Source organism: Mesocricetus auratus, unplaced genomic scaffold, assembly GCF_017639785.1.
Source record: "Mesocricetus auratus isolate SY011 unplaced genomic scaffold, BCM_Maur_2.0 Super-Scaffold_100707, whole genome shotgun sequence".
Classification (NCBI taxonomy): domain Eukaryota; kingdom Metazoa; phylum Chordata; class Mammalia; order Rodentia; family Cricetidae; genus Mesocricetus; species Mesocricetus auratus.
The window spans coordinates 9,067,639-9,093,864 of NW_024429269.1; the positions used below are offsets into that span (position 1 = coordinate 9,067,639).

At 40.3% G+C, this 26,226-nt stretch overlaps 2 protein-coding genes across 5 annotated transcripts in view; one reads left to right on the forward strand and one right to left on the reverse strand.

Moving 5' to 3' along the window:
• The window catches only part of LOC101838408 (histone-lysine N-methyltransferase SETDB2), a 60,418-nt gene that overhangs the window by 22,554 nt on the left and 11,638 nt on the right, over positions 1–26,226 (forward strand). The window contains 8 exon segments of the mRNA XM_040740545.1: positions 1,605–1,721; positions 3,502–3,671; positions 4,768–4,966; positions 5,668–5,764; positions 6,273–6,363; positions 9,736–9,756; positions 23,769–23,872; positions 26,095–26,202. Coding sequence (XP_040596479.1) covers positions 1,605–1,721; positions 3,502–3,671; positions 4,768–4,966; positions 5,668–5,764; positions 6,273–6,363; positions 9,736–9,756; positions 23,769–23,872; positions 26,095–26,202 — 907 coding nt within the window.
• The window catches only part of Rcbtb1 (RCC1 and BTB domain containing protein 1), a 68,533-nt gene continuing 58,836 nt past the window's right edge, over positions 16,530–26,226 (reverse strand). For 3 of the 4 annotated variants that reach the window (XM_040740535.1, XM_040740532.1, XM_040740533.1), the window contains exons 13-14: positions 20,516–20,657; positions 16,530–16,720 (exon numbers count right to left, since the gene is read on the reverse strand). In XM_040740535.1, the coding sequence (XP_040596469.1) occupies positions 16,545–16,720; positions 20,516–20,657 (318 nt within the window). In that variant the 3' untranslated portion in view covers positions 16,530–16,544. The remainder of the gene's footprint in view (positions 16,721–20,515; positions 20,658–26,226) is intronic. The other variant, XM_021230248.2, reaches the window with a different exon arrangement.

Genomic DNA, 26,226 nt, shown 5'->3' on the forward strand with positions numbered 1-26,226 from the left:
TGAGGCCTTCATGAGGGATCATCAAAGTGTGTCACATCATTTGGGGTAGGGCCTAGGCCCTCTCCCGTATGTCTAGACTGAGAGAGTATCTATGGGAAATGGGCTCCCAAAGCCCATCTGTACACTAGGGATAAATCCTGATCCACTACCAGAGGCCCCATATACTGTCCAGGACTCCTAACTGACACCCACGTTCAGGGAGCCTGGTTCGGTCCTACGCTGGTTTCACAGCTGTTAGTCTGGGGAGAGAAACAAGATGTGTGTAATACTTATGCATCTGTAGGTTTGCTGGTAATAGGGTAGATTTGTGTTATATGTATGGTTAACTCTATGCAAATCTAGCTAACTATAATAAGTAAAAGAGAAAGGGAAAATTTTATAATTAAGTTATTCCCTCATTATCTGAGAGGTATACTCAAGGAGCCCTGAGTGCTTAAAATCTTGAATTAGTAACAAAGTCTTATTTATTTGTGCTTCTCCTACATGCCTGAAACATTGCAGGTATCTTGACCTGATAATTAGTATGGGTGTTGAGTGACTGGCTGGTAAGCTATGGATCTGCCTGTCATTTTTCATTTCATATTGAGAAGATGGTGAACACTATCTACACTACAACAGTTCCTTCCTTTACAGTAGCTTCACTTCCAATGGTCACCTGTAGTTTAAAAATACTGTGCTTAAGAGGTGTTTCAGAGGTTAAGAGGACTGACTGCTCTTCCAGAGGACCCAGGTTCAATGCCCACCCCACCCCCCAATGGCAATTCACATCTAGTGTCAAGAGTTCCACTACCCTCCCCAGGCAACAAGCATCAGGCACACAAGTGGTACATTCAGATAAAAACACCCATATATATTAATAATAATAAACATTAGGTGGAGAGTTCAATATACACTCAGTTCATAAGTTTTTAACTACATGCTATTGGAAGTTGTGTGACAGAATGCCCCACTTGGAATGTGAATCATCTCTTTGTTCACAGTGTTCATGACCTACCACTTAGTCATGAAACAGCCATGTTGGTTGTCAATCAAGTAACATACTTGCAATACATTCAAGTAAGACCTGTTTTACTTAATAATGGCCCCAAAGGACACAAGTAATTATATGCAGGAAAATAAAGCATGCAGGGCAGATTGATTCTGGTATCATGTGGCAATGTTTAAGAGGATTGGGAAAAGCACAAATAAATACTTTGATACTAATACAAGATTTTAAGCATTTATGGGTCCTTGAATATACCTCTGTGATAATGAGGGAATAACTATTAAAATAATCTATAATAAAGGAGCAGAACTAAGACTATCAACAAAGGGGCATGTGATGAGTAGAACACCCATTTTGAAAAATTAAAACCCATATAATTAAATGTCTGTTGCTTGGTCAAATAGTTCAGTGTAGTTTTATTAGTTGTAATAAGCTTTTGGTTGGTACTATTTTTCATGTATGCCTATTGTATTTAGAGGAGTTTCCATATAGTCCTTGAGCAAAACTCCTCTTATAAATAAAAGTACAGTGTTTTTTAATGTCATTTACACTTTTACCAAGTCTCATAACTTGATTTTTTTTTTAATTTTGACTTACCTGTCCACTACCTTTCTTTTAGAGAAAAATGTCCATGTCTTCAGTTGACAGCAAAGAATGCCAAAGCATGTCCTTTGTCACTTGATGGAGTGTGTACTGGATATAAATATAAAAGACTGCAGAGACTCATACCTACTGGGTGAGGAACCTTACGGATTTGTTACACAGTGTATGTGTCTGAAGGAGGGTACTTTTGTATGTTGTGTGCATGGTAGGATGGTGCCTGTGCCTGTGTGTGCTCACATGCGAGCCAGAAGTCAAAGCTAGGTGTCTTCCTTAGTCACCGTCCACCTTATTTATTTTTTTCAGATAAGGTCTCTCACTGAGACTGGAGCTTCCTACTTTGGCTAGACTGGCTGGCCAGCAGACCCCAGGATCTACCTGGCTCTGCTGCCCTCTCCCACGCTGGAGTTACATACATGCTCTACCATGCCCAGCTTTTATATGAGTTCTAAGGATCTCAACTCAGGTCCTCATGCTTTCATAGCAAGTATTTTAACCACTGATTCATCTCTCTAGGCCCAGAGACTACTTTCTTTTATTATGATCTACAGTCTTACAGGTTTTGTTTATATTTGTTCCTAATACTGAAAATCTAAATTACTAAGCGGTAATAAATAATATGAAAGCATATTATAGTCTCAGAAATGGAAGCCAAAGACCACACATCATTGTATACTCAAACACTCATCTGCTTCAAGCCTAACTCTATAGGAAATGAGTGACTCTGATTAGCCATTTTCCCATTAAAACATCTGCCTCCCTCATGTGCTGGATGATATTGAGTTCAAACCAGCCTGAGCTACACAGGGAAGCTGTTTCAAAAACAAATGAAGGGACTGAGGAGCTAATTCAGTGGGAAATGGCATGAGGACCTGAGTTCAAATATTCAGAACTTATATAAAAGGCTATATATGTCTGTAATTCCAGAGCTATTAGAGGCTGAAGATATAGGATCTCTGGGGCTTGCTGGCCCTGGCTTGGATTCAGGTTCAATGAAGACGTCCTGTTTCAAGGGACTAAAGCAGAGAGTGGTAGAGCAGGACACTTGACATCCTTCTTTGGCTTCGGTGTGTGTATGGCTGTGTGCTACACGTGCATGAGCATGAGTACACACATGCACACACACACACGTACACACACAACTAATAATATTAAAATATATGTTTATTTAAAAAAGTGAATGAAGGAAACTTATTTGTCAGCCTATCAAAATTGGTGCTAAATAATAACACCTATAGAACTAGAACTAGAAGAGCTTGATCCTATACATTTCCTTTACACATTTAAAAAGCTAGCATTTACTGTGTACTGAGCATCCTGTTACATATCTGGTAAACATTGTGGTGTGGATGTTAATGAAACAGCCCTGTGAGTTAAGCTCTGTTATATAAACTTCCCATTTGAGGTTGGGAAGGTGGCTCAGTGGTCAAGAGCATTGGCTGTTCTTCTAGAGGACTCAGGTTCAAATTCCAGCACCCACATGAGGATTTAAATCTCAGGGATCCAGTGCCCTCTTTTGGTTTCTGTGAGCACTGGGCATGCAGATGGTGCAGTTATATACACAGGCAAAAACTCATTAAATATAAATATAAGACGGGCGGTGGTGGCGCACGCCTTTAATCCCATCCCAGCACTCAGGAGGCAGAGGCAGGCGGATCTCTGTGAGTTCGAGGCCAGGCTGGACCGATAGCCTCCAAAACAATACAGAGAAACCCTGTCTCGCAAAAACCAAAAAAAAAAAAAAATATATATATATATATATAAATATAAATAAATGACTAAAAATAAACTCCATTTTAAAAACAAACTATAGCTAGTAACTCAGGCAATCTAGCCCTAAGCATTTTACTTCCCTCAGTTTGACTACTACTTAATTGAAATAGCAATTTATATTGTCTTATGTGTATTTTTGCCAGCATTTATGAATGCAACCTATTGTGCAAGTGTAACCGTCAGTTGTGTCAAAACCGAGTCGTCCAACATGGTCCCCAGGTGAGGCTACAGGTGTTCAAAAGTGAGAAGAAGGGCTGGGGAGTACGCTGCCTGGATGACATTGACAGAGGGACATTTGTGTGCATTTACTCAGGTAAAGCAAAGATTTGTTTTCTAATTATTTCCTAATTAGATCTATATACATCTGAATATAGATTATCCTAGTCAGCCACTGGCATTTTTAGCGAGGTGCTGATCAAGAGGTAGGGGGAGCACCAAAGGAGACAAATGACTGGATCTTGGGTCCTGAAGGGCTAAGATACCATAGGTGCTTCAGGAAGGAAAGGCTCTATTTCATTAGGGCTTGAGATTTACAAGGCAAATTGTCTTCATAGCTACAGATGCTCTGGAATAAGGGAAGAAAAGTTCTAAATAAGAACTAAATGACTCTCTAAGGTAAAAAAAAAAATCAAAACTCCTTAATGTTTTTCACAAGTTAATATTGTAATGAGTACTTGCATATTATGATTCATACAGTTAATCATCTCATTTAGTTTCAGGGACTCTAGGGTAGGGAGTCATATGTGAATCTGTCATACACCAGTGACATTCACATGCACTACCCAGCCTGCCTAAACATTCGTCCTATTTCTCTGACTAACTGTTGAGTAGAATCTGTCTCTACACCCTAAGAGGAGTCCAGGAAGCATTATTGGCAGTCTCTGCAGAGCTAGAACATATACCTAAGGGTGACCTGGAAAAATGGCTGGGGATATCTAGCTTCTAATTCTACCTGACTGTTGAAAGAAAATATATTAGGTAAGACAAAAATTTTAATATTAAACTAAGTATGGTAGGTAGATGTCACAAATTTTGAATGGGCCATTTTTCAAGTGTTTAAGGTTTCAAACTAAAAATGTAAACATATTTACTTTTCATTGCCTAGAGCACTATTATTTATTTTTGTTTTACATTACTGTGGATCTCTTTTTAAAATATCAACATGGCCTGGCACTTCTTTCAGATACCTCATATTTATTATGAATGTAAGACAGAAATCTCCCATTGGTCTTTTTATAGAGCCTTGGAATGGTTTTCTTGGATAAGTTACCTACATTCTAGAATTTATAGGGTGAGTTTTTTTTCTAGAAATACAGTGCACTTAGTCCCAAGCTTTTATTTACAGAAAATGATGCCTACCTGTTGGTAGTGGTTGTTTCCTGTTTTGATCACTCACTGTTGTATTTCAGGAAGATTACTAAGCAGAGTCACTCCTGAGAAAACTAATACTGATGAAAATGGAAAAGAACAACAGAACATTGTAAAAAATATGTTTTCCAAAAAGAGGAAAATAGATGTTATATGTTCAGATTGTGAAACACATCCTATAAGTCCTGAAACTGAGAAATGTCCCCCTAACCTTAACAGTGATTTCAAAGAGCCTGTTACGTAAGTAAAAACTTCGAATCATAGTGTGCACCCTTGTTAGGGATCAGGAGTGTTTGGGCTTTCCCCCTCTATGTCTCTTGATTTCTCCCCTCCCACCACCCTCCTCTAAACTTCTAGAAATCTAGCAGTCTCACCTTAAAAATCTAGTCAGCACATTTCCTCCGGTGTCCCATTCCCGAATTCATGATGGGTAACTTTCATCTGGCTCTTTATGAATGTTATAGATTTTGATTTTATCTTTGTATCATCATTCTATTTGGAAAGTTTTATTAGGGTCCCATTTTTTTAAAAAACACATTTTAAAGTGATTGGTAACTAATGATTACCTTTTCCTTCCTCGATTAAGTAGTGTAGATGTGATATAGATTAATTTCTTTTCTGATATTTTAATTTTAATTTACGTGTATGGGTGTTTGGCCTTACCACTTTTGTACCTGGTGTACTCAGGGACTAGAAGTGGGTTTTAGATCTCCAGGGACTGGAGTTACAGATGATTGTGAACTGCCCTGAGTGCTAGGGAATTGAACCCAGGTCCTCTGGAAAAGCTACTAGTGCTCTTAACCAATGAGCTATCTTTCTGGTCCCTAGATTAATTTCTAACAATAATGGAAGTTTATAAAGTAGTGACATCAGTCATATTTTACAGTCTAATAAAATAAACTTTTCGTGATATGCAGAATAACTTTTCTTTTCCTTTTCAGGGAAATGAATAGAAATATTTCAAGAACTCAGCGTCACTCAGTCATTATAAGCCCTAAATTCAAGACAGCTGTTTTTCATTACAATGAGACCAACAAGGTAAAGATGACAAGATCAATCTGAGCATAGTGGCACACCTGCAATGAAAGTGCTTGGGAGGCCAATTAGGAGGATCATGAGTTTGAAGTCAACTTGGGCTACATAGCAAGACACTAAAACAAAAGAAAAGACAATGCCTTTCCAAGGCCACTAGCCATTCTCTTACCTTTCTAGCCTTTACTAAAATGTTTATGCTACATAATACTATGTAGGATTTATTTTACTGTTTTGAACATACAGGCTTTTCAAGTCTGAGATACAGACAAATTTATTATATGTTTAGCCCAAATAATATCTTGACAATTGTTGTAGCTTACTAAAATATCTAAAAATAGACAGTGTAAAAGGTGCACACGTGTTGGCTCCTTACAATACCAGCTTTGTGGCTTTTCAGAACTAACCTACTATACACAGCCTATAAAGAGTAATAGTTGGTGAAGGAGGCCTAACTACTAAGTGTTTTTTTCTGACTTAGAGAGCACAGCTGTCTTTCTTACTTTCTTTGAAGGGATTTGATTCCTCAGAGTCTGCTGCCCCTGAAGATAAGAATGGATGTAAACCAGCTCAAGAACACATATACTCTAAAGCTAGAGCTCACGGTAGGCTTTATTTCCTTATGGCTGTCTACCCCCCTTGCCGTTTTGCCCCTTTTGTTCAATATATACCACTTCTTTCCATAGACTTCGTAACAAATTGATGGGTTTGTCATGTGGAAACTGGTAAACTCTACTCCAAATCTGACCTTCTCAGTGTTAATTATGGCTGATAAAAGAATGCTTTTTACATTTTTAAATAGTCAAAAAATCAGATGGTGCATAATATTTCATGACCCTTGAGAATTATAAAAACTTACGACATGAGTGTGTGTAAATAAAGTTTTAGTGGAATATAGCTACAGGCATTGATTACATGTTTCTACTTTCCCTCTACATTGGCTTAATTGAATAGTCATGATAGAGATCATATGACATGTAAATACTTGCTGACTGGTGCTACACTTGTAGGAGTTTGCAGGCATCTGGTCTGGTTTCAGCAATGACCTACTGCTTGGCAGAAGGGGTAGAGTGAATAGCTCTGACAATGTGGTCCAGAGGTGTAGTCTGTGGCTTTTAAGGAAAAAGGAAAATACCTTCAAAGATCTTTGCCTCCCCCCTTTTAAAAATATTTATCCATTTATTTGAGGGAAAGAAATGTTCACATACACATGCCATGACATGCCAAAGTCAGGACAGCTTTTGGGAATCTGTTCCTTTCTTCCACCACATGGGGTGCCTGAGATTGAACTCAGGACTTCAGACTTGGCAGCAAGTACTCTTATCCACTGTACCATATCTCTAGCCTAAGAGCCAACTAAAGTATAATTTGGGGGGGGACTATGTTATAAGGGCATGAGTGGTCTGTTTTTTTTCTTTTAAGTACATGACTTTAGCTATTCTATCTGAAGTGCATTCATACTTCGGATGCTCACAAAGAGTTAGTTCCATTATGGATACAAAAACTAACTTAAGTTCATCACTTTCATTGGCTTATAAATGTACAATTTTTGACTGATCATTTAATAAAGGCACCAGACATCACTATGTGTAAGCCCTTGGAAACGCAGTTGCGTTTGCTGGAGTTTGAAAAAAAGAACGCCTAACAGAGTTTTCTTAGAACTATGACATGTTAAAGACCTTGCCACTCTTTGTTACATGAATCTGGAATATACTTAATATACTTAAATGCAGATTCTAAAGTCGATGAAAGGAAAGCCACTTCTTTTGGATTTGATATTAAATACATTGATGAGGAAGCAACAGATTTCATTAAAAGATGTGATGCCACAGAAAGAAAATGGGCTTTAGAAGCTGGGCACACCTATGTGTTTCTGTAGTTCTTTGTATGAGTCAGGAAATCTTTTTAGTCCTTGAGACTCAGTGTTTATATATATAAAAGTTGAGTAATACTTTCTACCTTAACGTGTGATAAGGATTAGTGCTAATTAAAGTAACTGTCATCTAACTTAATCTTAGCACTATTACTCAGCCAAGTATATGCCCTGACAATTCCTTCCTAACAATGTCTACTAGAAGACTTAAGTTCAAACCAAGTTGGATATTCTGAAGACAGACAGCTGATTGAATCAGATGTGACAGATATAACTAAACGTAAAGAAGACACTTCACCAGATGTCAAGTGTAAGCATGTAGCCACATTGAATAATGAGAATACTAAAAAGGTGTCTGAAGTTCCAGTAAAAAAGTCTCAAGAAGAAGAATCTGCAACCTCTCATGGTCAACAGGTCTTCTGTGATGAAGAATTGCCAAGTGAAAAAAAGACAAAGACTCCATCATCTCTAATGAGGCTCAGTAATGAGAATGTATTTCTATTGGATGCTTCAAAAGAAGGAAACGTGGGCCGTTTCCTTAATGTGAGTATCAGGGTTGAGATTCCTATTTCTAAGCACTCCTTTCCTTATCAGGAACATAGGATTAATAGATTTTAAAAACAGACTGGGTCATTCCTCTGTTGGTGTACTTCTATATGCTACTTCTTGATGCTTAATGTCAACTGCTAATATGGGAATGACTAGGGTTTCTTGGGGTCATACTAATTAATATAAATCGCTTGAAAGTGCTTACCATAAAGTGAACATTTGCATTAGAAAACTTAAGAAATGGCTGGACATGGTAGCTTATGCCTGTAATCCCAGCACTTCTCAGGCTAAAACAGGAGGATTTCCTGAGTTTTAGACAAATATGGGCTACAGTATGAGAGCCTGTCTTTAAGACAAAAAGCAAAACATAAAACCAAGGAAAAATAAAAACATCAGTCAGTTTTCAGGGCTGGGAAGATGGCTCAGTCTGTAAAGTGATTGCGATTAGCATCCACTTAAAAAGCTGGTATGGCAATATGTATGCCTGTAACCCCAGCACTCTTGGGGGTGGAAACAGGCTTGCTAGGCCCAGTGTCAATGAGAGATGGGGTCTCAAGAGATGGTGGAGCATGATGGAGTTGCATACCCAGCATGCACACAGTACCACACACTACATCATATACAGAGGCACACACACATAAAACAGACATCATGGCATGCACTTTTAATTCTTGCAGTAGGAAAAAGACAGGAAGATGCTGGGGCTTACTAGATGGTCTAGCCAATCATCAAGCTCCAAGTTCAATGAGACCTTGTCTCAAAAAATAAGATTACAAAATTATTCTATGTGTGAAAAGGTAAGGTGAAGAGCAATGAAGACATCTGACATTTGACTTCCAGCTTCCATAGACAGGTTCACATAGACATGCATAAAACACACACATTTTGCAAATTCAGTTGTCCAAGTTGCACAAAATAATTGAATAGGAAACTAATCGTCATTGAAACTAAGTGATGGACATATTCAAGAATGTTTGAGAGACTTGGTGTCTTTATGAGTCTTGTTGATAGTAATAGATGTCAATAACTAACGAGAAGACAGTAGGCAGCTAAGAAGTGCTGGAATGGTGGTATTGAGAGTACTGTCACATTGCAAGCCTTGGAAAGAGGTTACATGGCATGCTATGTTGAGAGCAATCGATTGCTTACACAGGTCTCCTCTTCAGAGGTGCTGGTTTGGAAGGCCATAAGGATTATATTGTGTATACTCTTCTTTTTAAAACTCTGTCAACACTTTTACTTGTTTCCAAGGTCCTTTCCATATATGTATGTTTTTTGGGACAGAATTTTCTCTATGTAGCCCTCGTTGTCTGGAACTTACAATGCATACCAGGCTAGCCTCAGGCTCAGAGATCTGTCTGCCTTGCTTCCTAGTGCTGGGATTAAAAGGAAGATGTACCACCACTGCCCAGCTAAGGCCTTCTCTTGAAAAGTATTATGCTGCCAATTCCCCATTCTATGGCTCTTGTTTATTCTGCTCCCATCCCACTCCCCGCTCTCTGCTAATGAAAGTAAACGCATATGGTGTTCTCTTTTGTATAGCTTATTCACTTAGTGAGTGTGTACGAGTGCATGGGTGGTGGCCTGCATGCACATGTGTGCCTGTGTGTTTGGGAGACAGAGGTCAGTTGTGAGTGTTGTTCTTTTAGTGCCATTCACCTTGGTTTTTTTAAACAAGGTTACTTATTGGTTTGCAGCTCACCAATCAGGCTGGGCTATCTGGCAGCAAGCCCCAGGGATCTTCTTTCTCCGCCTCCTAAGTCCTGATAGCACAAGCATGTGCCACCACACCTGGCTTTTTCCTATGGGGTCTAGGGATTGAGCTCAGGTCTACTTGCTTACATAGCAATACATTACTAATTGAGTGCTCTCTCTCTCTCTCTCTGTCTCCCCTCTCCTTCCCTCCCTCCCTCTTTTCCAAGACAAGATTTCTCTCTGTATAGTCCTGGCTGTTCTGAAACTTGAGTTTTAGACAAGACTGTCCTTGAACTTAGATCTGCCTGCTTCTGTCTCCTGAGTGTTGAGTTTAAAAGTGTGTACCACCACTGCCCTGCTTGAACTATCTCTTATATTCACTTTTTGAGTTAACAATACTATCCTGAAGATCAGTATGTATCAGTACACAGGAATTCTTGGTACTTTTTTTTATACATTTAGTTATTTGTTTTCTTTGTAGACTGGGGATACATACATGCCACATGAATGTGTGGAGGTTAGGGAACAACTTGGAGAGTTGGTTCTCCCCCTTTTACCATGTAAGTTCCAGAAGCAAACTCAGGTTATCAGACTTGTTGGCAAATGCCTTTACCCATAGAACTATCCAAGTGGCCCTGATTCTTCTTGTTAGCATGCTCTCCCTTTATGCTGCATAGAATTCTACTGTGTCAATTTTAAATAGCTCCTTATAGGTAGGCATTATTTCTAGATGTTTAAAAACTGTTTATTAACAACCTTACATGTAGATATCTATGCAGATGGCTCTGTACAATACACTTTTTAATATAGTGCTGTTGAGTTGAAAGATAAATGTATTTATAATAATAAGTACTGACAAACAATCCTCATATGGGGGTTCTTTCTATTTTATATTTCATCAAGATATCTGAGTGGCTTTACTGAATGGGTTCCTGCTACTAACTACACTGTTAAGAGCTGTGATAGATTGTATATTAACTAAAATGAGAAAGACAAAATCAATGAGATGTGTAGGAAACAATGGTATTCACATACTTTAAATAACAAGGTTCTATATCTTATAATGTGTCTAATGTTTGTGTTTAATTCTTTCTTTTTTTTTTAACAGCACAGTTGTTCCCCAAATCTCTGCATACAGAATGTTTTTGTAGAAACGCATGACAGGAATTTTCCATTGGTTGCCTTCTTCACCAACAGGTTTGCAATTGTTTTGTTTATGCAATTTAAATCTGCAGCTATGGTTTTTAAAATTGTAAATATGAAAAAAGTATAAAAAGATAAAGCATAGCACCAAATATCTGGTGTCCTAAAATGGTCAGTTTAGCAAAAATTTAAACACTTGGGATTTCTATTCTTATTCTCATTTAGAATTAATTTCTTAAGGGGCTGGGGTCATCAGACTACATAGGTTAGTTAAGGGGAACAGGAAGAGTGCTATATCCTTTTTGTTTTGATCAGCAGAGTTCTTATTTTTATTGTACATACTCAGAAAATAGTAATAAAAAAACTGTGTGTAGTTTTATAATTTGACTTATTGCTAAATATAACATTTTCTTTTACAACAGTTAATAAAATTGTATATGTTGGAGAAAGCCTGCAGTAATTCTGCAGAAGAGAGTCAGTTTTTTGTTGCTTTGTGACAGGGTCTTGCCATTTATCTTTTGCTGACCTGGTACTCAAGACATAGCCCAGGTTGGCCATGACTCATCTATTTATCTATCATTTATCTGTCTGTCTATCCTGTTGTTGTTGTTTTGTTTTGTTTTGTTTTGAGACAGTGTTTCTTTGTGTAATGTGCTGGAACTCAGATCTGCCTGCCTCTGCCTCTCAAGTGCTGGGATTGAAGCCCTCACCTAGACCTTTACTTTTCCTTTTTTTTTAAGATAATTTCTTTATCTACTTCATATTTAATTCCAGTTACATAGAAGGATTTAATAATCTTTAAAATTGTTTAAAAGTATTAGTATGAAAATGTGAGCCTTTTATTTATGAAGAAACAGGATTTGGACATATTTTAGGCAGCATTTTGAAAGTAAAGTAGCTATAGGCTGGGATATAGCCAGGCCTCAGAACACCCAACACACTCAAAGTTATGTCTGTGACATCAGCACAGACATGCTGCCAAGGTGAAGTGTAGTCAGTGCTGTGAGACAGCATGTCACGGATCACTATGGAGATGTGTGCATCATTTTAGGAAAAATGACAAGTGACTGGCCATCAAATACATATGACACCTACACTTGAATTTCTAGGAAAGGGCAAATGCCACCTATCATAAAAGGGGTCGATGTTATGAACTTCTGGTTCATCACATGATCATCATAGCCAGGTAGAAAGGTCTGAGGAAACCAGTGGAACTGGCCATGTACCTACACAAAGAACACTTCTTAGCCTGATGCCGGGTGACACAGACCCACAGTATTGTTTGCATATATCATGTTCACAGTTGCGTCCATAGAAGGGGGACAGGTACTGAAGGACCCCAAGATGCAGATCCCGCCATTCAGACAGCAAGGTTTATTTAGCAACTTCCTGCAAGTTCCTCCTGGTTCTGAATGCAGTCATCTCTGACTGCCTGGTCTCCCAGAGATGGAATAATCAGCTTATAGCCCAGCATAGCAATGAGTTCCTTTAGAGGTGCTGGAAATGGCCACAAGCAAGACCACACTGAGTGAGGAGTGCACTGTCTTCCACAGTTTTTAAAAATGCAGGAGAAAATATAAGAAAAATAATGAGGGAAAAAATAGCATATGGTTTTAATTCACAAAATCATTGCCCAAAGGAAAACATTAATATTCTGAAGTAAAAATAGCAATTGAAAAGAAACTATCCCACATTAGGAATACAGCCATTTCTTGTATCCTCTTAAAGTCTGAATTTTCCCATTTGCTCATGTGCCACAGCCTTCCTGTTTGCAAAACACCATTCCTCATAGATATACTTCTTACATAGGTTTTGGGAAACTTGAAATAAAAGTCAGATGATTACTCTGAATAAGGATTATCTTAAATGGTGGATGATGTGGAGAGAGAATAGATCAACTGTAAGATGGTTAATTTTGCTAATATGAAAATTGGTATATTCAAGGTTCATTCATGTGCAATTACTTAGGGTGATTTATGACTCTTTTATTTCTACTTTCTAGGTATGTGAAAGCAAGAACAGAACTAACATGGGATTATGGTTATGAAGCTGGGACCATACCTGAAAAGGAAATCCTCTGCCAGTGTGGGGTTAATAAGTGTCGGAAAAAAATAATATAACTTCATCTTGTATGTCTGTTCAGGAAATGATCTGGTCAAGCTGGAACTACAATTGTCAATCAAATTGTGGTTAATCCTTCTGTTTCCCTTGTTCAGGGTATTCATGTTTTATATCTGATTTTGTATAACTTAGGTCAGAAACAAAATAAGGACACTCATGTGCATCAAGTATCACTTGTTAATATTGTTAACTTTACATGAGTAGAATGTAAATAGTATATTTGTGTACATACCACTGTATAATTTATAACTTTGTATTTTATATATTAAGACAAAAATTACAATAGAATTTGTATGTTTCTAAATTGTTTTGTGATTTCTTTTTCTTTTTCTTTTTTTTTTTTTTTTTTTTTGTTGTTGTTGTTTTCAAGATAGGGTTTCTCTGCTTTGGAGCCTTTCCTGGAACTCATTATGTAGACCAGGCTGGCTCAAACTCACAAGGATCCACCTGCTTCTGCCTCCCAAGGATTAAAGGTGTATGCCACCACAGCCCGTCCTTTTTTGGTGGGGATTATTATTTTTAATTTATGCTCCAAAGGACCAAATTTTACATCTTTAACCTACAAAGTTGATGTTAAATTCCTGACAGTTCGCTGACCCTTATGAGCTATAAATGAGGGGCAAAAATCTGAAGAATGTGTAGGTGCTAACTTTATGTACATTAATTGAAAGTATTCTTTGATGGGAGTTGAACTCATGACCTCTTGCATGTTAGGCAGTCACTCTACCACAAAGCTACATCGTCAGCCCTCCCAAGTTATTCATTGTCCCATTAACCATTCCAGTAGGAGGCCATTTTGAATACACTCTTTGAAGGTGGAACTTCATTTCCAGTTTCTCTGTAGTGCCTTGGTGCAAAAGACAGAAACACAGAAATCTGGAAGAACATTAATACTTTTTTTCTACACAGAGTAGAGCTACAAGTAAAGGGTATCTTATGTAGTGTGAAATATATCAAATTAAAAAGGGAAACACTATTTTGAGCTGCAGGCAGGTGAGTCAAGATATTCACAGTAATGATGCCAGGGCTATAGGTAGTTACTAAAACAAAATGAGGAGACTTGATTGTTATGGGAAGTTGTTTTGTCCAAAAGGGACTGTTGTAAAACACCTCTGTTTCCTTGAGGTCTCCCTTTGGAGTCCATTTGACTTCCAGAAAAAGATGTTTTATCAGTGTCATCCTCTTGGACAACGTTCTCCAGAAAGCCTGATCTACATTACCTGGTTTTGGTCCCTACCAGTACTTGCCACTTGACAGGCCAGACTTCCCCTTTTCCTTGTTTTTTTTTTTCCCCCAAAAGTAGATGAAACAGTAACTTCTTTTTTTTTTTGATAATCAAATTGGATCTGTACTGAGCTATAGTCAGCATGTGGAACACAACACAAACACGTATGACACTCGAGTTCATACTTTAAATTTCAAAACTGAAAAAATACAAATTAAAAAATAGAAGTATTTAGTTACTAAAATTTCTGTCTTGTAATTCTCTTGTGCCTTTGAGTGGAGGCTTGAAGGTTGACACCTGTCCTTCTACACCCAGATGTCAGTGCTGAGCCTTGAATGGGACAGAAAGATGAAGATTATTCAACCTTGATCCTTAAAATGGAGTTTTGATTTAGGTCTGTAATGAAAACAGTGACTGTCACAGTATGGGCAGCCAGACACTCAGGACACTGCTGGGCAGAGGTTGAGGAACCTCGACATATTGCAGAATTGCAAGCACCCGAAACAGTAACTTCTGAAAACAAAAAAATGAGAAGTAAATGTTTTGAGGCTACATGCTTGGAATGTCTGTTTTAGACTTTCTTGTTGTTTTGGCAGGCTGTAGAGTTCTTACTCACTTGACATTTGTAGTATTTCCTTTTTCCTGCTGTGCTGTCTCTAGACAAGTCTGTTTTCATCCTGTCTGTCAGGTGCTTCGTGAGTTCTCAGCCTAAAAACTTAGTCCTTCCATGTAAGAAAATCTTGAACAATTTAAGAATTTCTCATCCCTTTGGAACTAGTTGCTAAAATGTTAGAATTGAAAAAAATTGGCTTTCTGATTTTTAAGGTAATATTTTTATTAGTTCTTTGAGAATTTCATACAATGTACTTTGGTCATATTCACCTACATCCATCCACCATTTTCCCACTCCCTCCCAACTTCATGTCTTGTTTTTTGTATTTTTTTTTAATAACCCACCAACTCCAGTTTACATTGCCCACTCGTGTGACCATCAGGTGCCACATCCTTAAAGAAAACTCACTCTCCTTGCCCCAAAAGCCTGAGTATCTCCTCAGGGTTGGGGCTCATGAGCGCCACCTCATGCTAGAAGGCGGGTTTGATCTTTTGCAGGCAACCACAGCTGCTGTACGTTCATGACTATAGAGAACCTGTCATGTCCAGAAGACTTTCAGTTCAGTCCTGAAATTCTAGCTTTTACAGTCATTCTGCCCCTTCTCCTGTAGCAATCCCTGAGCCAGATTTCTGTTTTTTCTTAATTATAACTTTTTGTATTTTGAGATTTAATAAAATTTCATAATCCCCCCCTCCCTTTTCTCTCTCCAATACCACCCATGTTCCACCCCCTTGCTTTCTTTCAAATTCGTGGTCTTTTTCTTCAATTATATTTTTGTGTATGTGTTTATTTAGGAATATGTATATATTCATATATATGTTATAATGTATATTCCTAAATAAGTAAATACATCCTACTCAGTCTGTATCATGTTACTTATATATACATGTTTTCAAGGTTGGTTTCACATGACTAATCAATGTGGTTTTCCCTGGGGAAGACTATTTCTTCTTTCAGAATTCCTCAGTAACTTGTAGTTCTTTGTCTAGGGTTGAGGGCTTCTGGGATTTTCCCTTTCCATGTTAGCATGTTTTTTTGGTGTCGTCCTTGTTCAGTTTATGTTTAGGCAGTCATATGGTGAAATTTCATGGCTGTACTTTCCCTGTCATTTCTAGGAAATAGTCTCACAGTAGATTTCCTCTTCCTCTCTTAACAATCTTTCTGCCTCCTCTACCACAATGATGTATTTGTTGGGACTGGACTCTACAACTGCATTTTGATCAGTTGTAGTTTTTTTATAATGCTCTCCATCTGTTTTTGCATAGAGAAGTTTCCTTGATGAAGGGTAGTGTAGGGAAAAGGGGCCAGTGAAAGAAATACACTTTGGCCCTGCAACCAGAACTAAAGAAATGTACCCTGACTCTGAAACCAGTGCCAAAGGAACACACTTTGTCCCTGGCATCAGAGTCAGCGAAAGAAATGCACTCTAGCCCTAAAATTGGAGCCAAACGGCTCAAAGGGGCCACAGAAAGAAACACACTTTGGCTCTGAAACCAGAGCCAAATCTGACCCTAACCCTGTGCAGAAAACTAACCAATCCCTGAGCAGAGCTCTAGCCAATCTGAGATCAGCATTGAAATCGGACCAATCCCCACCCTGGAAGCCCTATATAAACCCTGTGTCTGTTAAGCTTGTGTTTGTTCGCGAGGACAGCCACTCTCCTGGATTCTTCCTTCCAATAAACCCCTTCAATGAACTTTGGGTGAAGATCTTCTTTTGTGGTGGCGACAGAGCAGAGGGGACCTAGGGCAGAGCAGAGCAGAGCGAGCAGGGCTGTAACACTTGCCTGGGAAACCTTCCCTTGGCAGAGCAGAGTTGTTAAACTCTGCTCCCTGCTCCCCGCTCTCCACTCTCTGCTCTCCAGGAGTAGAGCTGAACTGTAGCAACTTCACCGGAGAATCCTCCTGCGGAGCAAAACTGCTACACTAGCTGACCCTGTCCTGCCGGATGGGAGCTGACAGGGAGCTGATATACCGGGGAAGCCTTTCTCTGAGGCAAGGCTGTAAGCAGCTAAGCTTACTGCAACCTGTGGTGGTCCTTGACTCCTGAGCTCCAGGATACCTTTCCACCTGAGCTGTGTAACACTCAGTATTCTGTGACTCCCGAGTGCCAGAATACCTTACCGACTCCTGTTCCATCCCCATCCGACCCGAAACGCCTACATTTGGTGCTGAAATGCCTACAGGTAGAGCTATATTTATCTGTGGGTATAAGGACAAATAATTAGAATGTAATTAGGGTTTATGCTACTTGAGTAAAGTGGAATTTGTAGGTTCTCCAAGATCCATGACTTCACTGAACCTGGTAAACTGTCTAGGTTTCCAGTACCAGGCATGATTTCCTTCTTGTTGAACAATTACAGAATTGTTAGTTACTGTGTGTATCAATTAGACAAACACATTAGGAACTAACACTGAGTTGCCAATGATACATTGGTGTTACATTAAGACAAAAAATAAAAGCACTCAATCTTGAAGTCATTTTAGCAATTTGAATTTGAATTCTCCATTTCATGTTCCCTGTGTCGTTCATCTTCTGTCTGTGCCCACCTGAAGAATGCTGTCTTGTGAATCTGTCCCTGTATGTAACTGCTGTGTGTTTGTTTGTGTGTGTTGTGTGGGTATCCCTCATAAAGGTTCTGTATTTATTGAACAGCATAGAAAGGATCATATGGGGGGAGGAACAAAATACTTTTCAGAAATCCTTAAAAGAGCTTTACAAGGGATTAAGTTATTGGTTTCAACTGATCCCAATTGACCCCTACAACAAGCAGTACTATGAATATTGTTCATCAACCAGTCTTCATAAATAGATGCCTTCAACCTTTAAGATAGCTGGTTGCTGCACTCTTTCAGAAGCTTAAACAGAGTGGTGGGAACATGACAGTTTTTAGGGAGGAGTTTCTCAAATCAGATCTAAGTCCTCTGGGACCTACAGGAATGCATAGTGTCTTCAGCAATAGGGACTTAACCTCTTATTTCTGGGAGCAACCAAGGGCAATAGCAATAGACTGTATGTTTTGGAAGTCTCTTGGATAACCCTGGCCAACAAATCAAAAGAGGGGGCTTCCCATGCCTGGTGTTGGGGGGTCTTGCTAGTAGTCTATGGTACATGGGGGGAGTACCACCAGCTAAAATGGGAAGATTTCATTTAAACTTACATGTGCACACAGACTGACGTATATAATAGGTGTTTTAGCTAGATAATTTATGAATCTTCTGACTCTTCCAGACATCCTTACTGTTATTTCAACATCTTCCTCTCCCTCCTGTATTTATGCCCCCTGCCCACCCCCAACGCTTTCTGATTTCTTACCTTTTGATTTTTAGCTTTGTCTTCCTCTGCTTTATGGGAACCATATCTTCAAACTATCTGTTGCATTGTATTTTTCTAACGTGTTAATTTTTTTTTCATTTATGCAAGTATGAACATTGTGTCCTCCACTTTATCAGTCTCTATCCTGTCCCTTTGAGGCAGTCTGCACTGAACCTGGCTTGCCATTTCATCCAGACTGGGTGGTCAGCAAGCCCAGCACCCACCTGTCTCTGTCTCCTGAAGCCTTGAAATTACTGGTTCATATCCCACCCCTGATTTGCGTGGCGTGCTGAGGAGCAGACAACTCACGTCCTTGTGTTTGTACAGCTAGGACTCTAACCACTGATCCATCTTCCAGCCCCTGCAAATTTTGTTTCTAGGGGCTTTCTTTTCTTCTTTGAGAATTGTTTGTTTGATATAGGGTCTCATTAGGTAGCCCTGACCGGCCTCAGATTCATAGAGATTGGCTTGCCTCCATCTCCCAGGTACTGGGGTTAAAGGTATGTGCCACCATGCCCAGGGAGAATCCTTTAAAGAATCCTGTTTTGGTCCATAGCTGTAACAGTTATATGTCTTTTACATTATTATTTATGGGTCAAAGAGATGGCTCAACAGGTAAAGGCACATGCTGCCAAACCCAACAAGCTGACCAGTCCCTAGGACCCACATGATAGGAGAGAATTACTATAACCTGAAGTGACTCTGACTGCCATATGTTCCATGGCACACATGTGCACACATCAAAATGCACACTAATAAAAGTTTAATATACTATTTAGTGTGCATTTTGTGTGTACTTGCACATACAAGCATTCCTGTGGATATTTTCCTTCAAGGCCTGTGTACTCTTCCCTGCCCCAATCTTGCTATGATCTTTATCTTTGAAGTTAGAGGTTTTACTCAGAATTATAAATCTTGCTCATGTATTCCTTATAGGTTTTCTTGAGAGGCTTTTCTGTGTAACCCTGGCTGTTCTGGAACTCCCTCTACAGACCAGGCTAGTCTCGAACCCTCAGATATCTGCCTGCCTCTGCCTCTCAAGTGCTGGGATTAGAGGCCTGCACCACCACTGCCCAGCTTGCTCATCTATTCTTACTGAAATGTGTGAGGAAGGACTTTTCCAGTACCTACCCAAGGCACTTGCCATCCTGTGCTAGGACCTTTCATTTTGCCCAAGTTGCCTTGTTTGTTGCCCTTTCTTCTGCCAGGCTAAGTCTGCACTTTGTCCTCTCAGACTGCAAGCCTCCCTGAAGTTCATCTTGAATTCCCCAGCAAAACACTGAACTTTTATAAAATCGTATTTCCTGTATGTTAGTGCCTATGTGGATATTTCTATTTGTTACATGGACTGAAAATCTGGCTTTGTATGGTGCTTTGTACCCCATTGATGCTAAGTAAAGATTTCTTACTGGCACCCGGGTCTAGGATCATTAATTTTGTTTCGTTTAAAGATACTACTGCATAGGCCAAGGAGTGTGGTAGAATTTTCAGAAAAATAGATGAGTTGTTTCTTAAGCTAAAAACAGGAAGAGTAGGGGTTCCTGGTGTTGTTTTTCTTAAGCTGTTTGATGGCTATTTGGGCTATTGTCAACTTGACACACCTGGGAAGAGAGAACTTCAAGGAATTTCCTCCATCAGATTGGCCTATTGGCATTCTCCTGAACACTAGTTGATGGAGGAGGGCACAGGCCACTGTGTCAGCACCACCACAGGGCAGGTGGTTGTGGGTCATACTGCAAAGCAGGCTAGAGAGCCAAGGGAGGCAAGCCACAAAGTACTGCTGCCCCTGCTTTCTCCTGCTTCCCTGTACGACTCTAACCTAGTCATCAGATACACCCTTTCCTCCCCCATGTTGTCTTGAGACATGGTGTTTATCACATCAGCGGAGAAACCAAATGAGAACACCATTTAAGATACTATTCAGAGTTGGAAACTCTCCAAGCCTACTGCCCCACTTTGCACCTCCTCCCAGCCTGCTGCTTGCTGTCACCACCCAGACTTAGAGAAACGAAACTACAAACTATCAGTGGTGCACCCGGGAGTGCAGCCGCACGGTCATGGCTCAAGAGACACCGCCACCACCACCACCACCGGCTGGTGACCTGGTCCCTGCTGGTGAGTATCAATAGTGGCCAGCCAGAAGGGGCCACATTCCACTTCCCCCTCCCCCAGCTCTGGGACCTGGGTTACCAGAGAGCCTGCAGGACACTGCTAAGGGCAGACCTGGGCTTACAGCAGTTGGGAAACCTGTTGGCACTGGCGACGGCAGGAAGCTGAAATCTTTAGGTTGGCTGCTTAAGTCCTCTTGGGTCCTTGCTTCACAGGTTTGGGAGCTCTTCACTTTAAAATTAATGTTCCAGACATGCTGTTGGGAAGGGAGGTTAGACTTTATTAAGGAACCCGGAGAGGAGAACCAGTCTGGGACAATTGGGGAATACTGAGGAGCAGTATTTCTGAGAAGCTTGAGTTGTGCAGACTAATGTTTCAGAGTCACCCATAGTGACAATCTCCTTGTGATGGTATCCTCTTATCTTGAGGGCATGGCGATCCAGGTTTTTGTCAGTTTTATTATCCAAGGATTCCCAGAATCATCTTAGAAAACCATGAAGTCAGGAATGTAAAGGAAATCCCCTTCTGGGACCGGAAACAGAAATATGCACAGAGGACATCAGGAATAAAACAAAAGCTGGTGCTGACAGGCTATTACAACCCCCTTTGTCTCTCCAGTAGGAATCTGACCCAGAGGTTAAAAGCAGCTAAAAATAGGGAGGCACTGATGCCAAGCCTTTTTAACCCTTCAACCACTCATCAGTGACTGCAGTGATTGCTGGCCCAAGCGAAGTCAGCATTTTCAGCAAAAGCAGCCTTCCATCCCTGAAACTTAACCCAGGCAAGCATTATCCTAACTCGCTCAGTAGATGTCTACAACTAATCTGGTGACTGATTTATTACAACTGGTGATCACCCACCACTAGCAGTTTTTAGGACTTATTTTAGAGGCATGAATGCCTTGCTTGGATGTATGTCTGTGAACCACATGTGTATTTGATGCCTGTGTTGTTTAGAAGAAGGCAGCAGAGGACTCCCCCTGGAATTGGAGTTAGAGATGGTTCTGCATCACCATGTAGGTGCCGGGAACTGAGCCTAGGTATTCTGCAACAGCAACAAGAGCTCTTGTCTACTGAGCCCGTTATGTATGTATGTATGTATGTATGTATGTATGTATGATATGTATGTATTTGTGTGTGCATATGGCATGTATGTGGAGATTCTGGAGCTGAAGTTGTATTTGTAAGCCTCCCCAGCATAAGCACTGAAAACCAACTTGGGTCCTCCAGAAGAACAGCAAGCACTCTATCTCTCTAGCCTCGATCCTGCTTTTTCAAGTCAAGAATCAGTCATAGGTAGACAACCTGAAAAGTTGTTCTAGGCAGAAAGGATGTCACAAATCAGAGTAACAATCTCCAAAACCACTAGCCAGGTGGTCAACTATTTCATTTAGCTAATCTGTGTGTGGACTGCAGGGTGAGGGGCAGGAGAGAAGAGGCCCTAGGCCACTTCCTATGCTTTGTATCTGCAAACCCAAAATGAGTTTGTCTTCAAAAGAACTATTGTTCTGATTTTTTAAGCTTAAAAGTGGACTGGAGAGATGGCTATAGAGCCAAGATCACTGGCTGATCTTGAAAAGGACCTTGGTTCAATTCCCAGCACCCACACAATGGCTCACAACACCTTTAACTCCTGTTCCAGGGGATCCTATGTCCTCCCTCTTCTGGCCTCCATAGACACCAGGCACTCACGTAGTGCACACATGCAGGCAAATCATTCATACAGATAATTTCTAATAAAAAGTTAAGTTAATGTTGGTGGGAGGTCAGTAGAACAAAATAGAAGCCACAGGACCAGAAACAATCATGGCTAACCATTATGAAAATGAATTATTAAGTTCATCTTGTACTTTAAAATGAATTCCATATTAATATTATAAAACAAGAGTCAACTATTTTCTAAATATATCATCCTTACCTAAGAGTAGAAACCATAGTATTAAATTTATTACATAAAGCATGTAGACTATCAGAAACTCACTGTGTAGACCAAGCTAGCCTCAAACTCACAGATCCGCCTACATCTACCTCCCAAGTAGCATTCAGACTTTTAAAATATTAATTATGTATGTGTATAGTACATGCACATGTCTGTGTAGGTGATCACTGGTGTGCTTGCAGAGGCCAGGGAAGGATGCCAGGTGTCCTGCTGTAAGTGACGATATTCTGAACATGTGACAAGCTCTTATAAATCTGTAAGAATATAATAGTTCAGTAGAAAACAATGGACTGAGACATTGCTTCTAGGGAAGAAATGCAAATAGCACTATGTCGGCCATTGAATTTACAAATGTGGGGTATGATTCATTTTTGCCTATACTGTGTGTTCTTTAACTTGTTCATTTAACCATCTGACCAAGCAGGTATCATACCCTATTTCGTTTCTCCAAGCCTCCCTCACTATCTATTCCCAGGTAGTCTTTTCTAATAATTGCTTTTTTCCAAATTCTTTAATTTGGGGATTTGGGTAGAAATTACATTAAGCCTAAAATCTTCTTGGGGGGGAGTGGGATAGAATTGCTGAATCTAGCTCTGATCCAGACCCAGGTGATCTGCTGTGTCTATTGGGATCTTTATCTTGCTTCTCTCTTGCTTTGTGTTTGTCTAATCTTCCTTTGCTCTTTTCTCCATCTAGACTAGTTTACTATGTCCAATTTGTGATGAACATATACTCGTGTGTGAGTGCGTGTGTGAGTGCGTGCGTGCGTGCGTGTGTGTGTATGTGTGTGTGTGTGTGTGTGTGTGTGTGTGTGTGTGGCCACTCACTGGAGCATGGTGGACCTATCAGGGGCCACACCAGAAAAGAAAACTGACACTCCCTCCCCCACAAACCATCAACTGGGCAACAGCTCCTCACTTAGGGGTGGATGCTTGTGAACCCTCCCACCACCATGCCAGGTAGAATTTTGACTGCTTTGATCGTGTACAGGCAGCCACAGCTGTACCCACAGCTGTATCCACAGCTGCTTTGAGTTTATGGTAACACCATTTTCTGTTGGAAATACTGGTATAGAACACTGAACAGAGTCTGTACCACACAAGAAATGCTTTTTCCGACTTACATTGCTGATTTAGTTGTTGTCCCAGGAGTTAACACTTTACCATAAAAATAGGGCCTTGACTCCTTCTTAAGACTGGAGGACCTAGCAAGGTCATAAATGCTGGTTTTTTTTTCAAGATAGGGTTTCTCTGTGTAGCTTTGGAGCCTGTCCTGGAACTCGATTTGTAGATCAGGCTGGCCTCAAACTCACAGAGATCTACCTGCTTCTGCCTCCGGGAGCACTGGGATTAAAGGTGTGCACGCCCTCCCAGCATTTTTCATCTTTTAACCTGGATGTTATTTACAGGGGCCTATCAAAAGGATAAAGAAAAGATGGAAAAAAGGGTATGTGCCCTCTGCCCCAAAGGCCAAGATTGGAGTGTGATATACTTTGCACCATCAGAGAATATAGCTGCTCATGAAAATTGTTTGGTAAGTTACTTGAAAATAAATATCTTTAAAACTACATGTGTAGGGCTGGAGAGACGGCTCTTCCAGAGGACCCGGGTTCCATTCCAGGACCCACATGGTAGCTCATTACCACCCGTAACCCAAGTTCCAGGGTATGTGATGCCCTCATCTGGCCTCTGAGGGCATCAGGCACATATGTGGTAATAGACATACATGCAGCCAAAATGCCCATACATACAAAATAAAGACTGAAAAGCAAAACATGACACCTACATGAGTACTTTCACCTTGAAGACACTCTACCCACTGAGTCATCTCCCAGCCTCCAATTTTATGATTTCTTATTCTTTTTTGTTTTATTGAGTTTTTGCGGAGCAGTCTATCATAGTGATGATTAGGAGCAGTTAACAGAGGGAGCCCTGTCTTGGTTCTATCAGGAGTATAGTTTTTAAAGTCTTGTCTAAATTTGCATATGCTTTAGACTTTTAATATTTCTACAAAGATGTTATCTTTTACTTGTTTTGGTTAAAATTAACATATTTAATGTTAAAAATTGTTTTCTATCCATTTGTTGAGATGTCTTATAAGTTTACTTTTTAATCTTCTGGCAATAGCAGGGTTGGATGCTTTATTTTAGATTTGCTTGTTTTGCCGTTTTGTGTGTGTGTGTGTGTGTGTGTGTGTGTGTGTGTGTATTTTGAGACAGGACTTCCTGGCTAGTCTGGATCTCGATATGTACACCAGACTGCCCTTAAACTCACCAGAGATCCATCTGCCTCTGCCTCCTGAATGTACGGCACTCTTTCTTACCCTGTTGCCTTAAAAATTATAGCAGACAACATTTCCATAGCATTTACATTGTATTATTCCAGAAATGATTTAAGCATATAAAAGGGCAGGCACAAGTTGTCTTAGTTAGGGTTTCTGTTTTTGTAACAAAACACCATGACCAAAACAGTGAGGAAAGGTTTTTTGTTTTTTCTGGCTTACACTACCATCTCATTTATCATCAAAGGAAGCAGGGACAGGAACTTCAATGGGGCAGGCAATCCAGAGGCAGGGGCTGATACAGAGGCTATGGAGGGATGTTGCTTACTATCTTGCTCCCATGGCTTGCTCAGCCTGCTTTCTTTTAGAACCCAGGATCACCAGCCTAGGGATGGCCCCACCTACAATGGGCTGGACCCTCCCTTATAAATCACTAATTAAGAAAATGCCCTACAGTCAGATCCTTTTTTTAAAAAGATTCATTTATTTATTATGACTACAACGTTCTGCCTCCATGTCTGTCTGCATGCCAGAAGAGGACACCAGATATTATTATAGACGGTTGTGAGCCACCATGTGGTTGCTGGGAATTGAACTCAGGACCTCTAGAAGAGCAGTAAGTGCTCTTAACCTCTGGGCCATCTCTCCAGCCCCAGTCAGATTTTTTATGGAGGTGTTTTCTCAATTGAGGTTTCTTCCTTTCAGATAACTCTAGCTTCAGCCAGTTGTGAGCTGCCCAAAGTGGGTGCCAGGAGCTGAATGTGGGTCCTCTGAACACTGCAAGAGCAATGCACATTCTTAAGCACTGAGCCATCTCTCCATTCCCTAAAATACTGAGGAGGAGAGAAACTTGTGCCAGCTAAAACATACACAGAGGTTTGTGCCTAGCTGTGGTACCCCATACCCACATTTGCAGTGCTCAGAAGGCTCAGGAAAGAGGCCAAGGTCCAGGTAAAAGCTAAGTGTAGTAGTGTACGCCTTTAAACCCAACACTCAGATGGCAGACAGGTGGACCCCTGTAAGTGCGTTCCAAGTCAGCCAGGTTACAGTGAGATCCTGTCTCAGCAACAACAAAAGTGAAGGGTTGTGGAGGCAGGCATGGTCCTTGAAGTTTGAGAAGTGAGCCCTGGAAAGCCATCAGGAATGGCCTCTTGTCCTTGCTTGTACTACTCTGACTGCATGACCTCAGGCATTGCTGAGCCTGTGGCACCTTCCTGGGCTAGGGAAAGAGTAGTGTAGGAGCCACTGTCAGTGATTCAGAGTCAGTGGAGATCAGTTACAGAGCACAAACCCTGTCTGGAGACTGTGATGACTCAGAGAAGCCAGATGGCTTGTGTCTGTTCCTATACCCTCACAGTGCTAATACCCGGGACCATCGTTCACTCTACACTTCCTGTAAGTCCTTTAAGTAACCTCTCTGACTTGTATCACTCAGGATACTTCATGCTAACTCTGGATTTTTTCCCAACCTGCAGCTGTATTCATCAGCACTGGTGGAGTGTGAGGACCATGATCACCTTAATAAAGCTAGGAATTTTGATGTAAAATCAGTAAAGAAAGAGATCTGGAGAGGAAGAAGACTGGTAAGTTGACATGTTTTTATTACT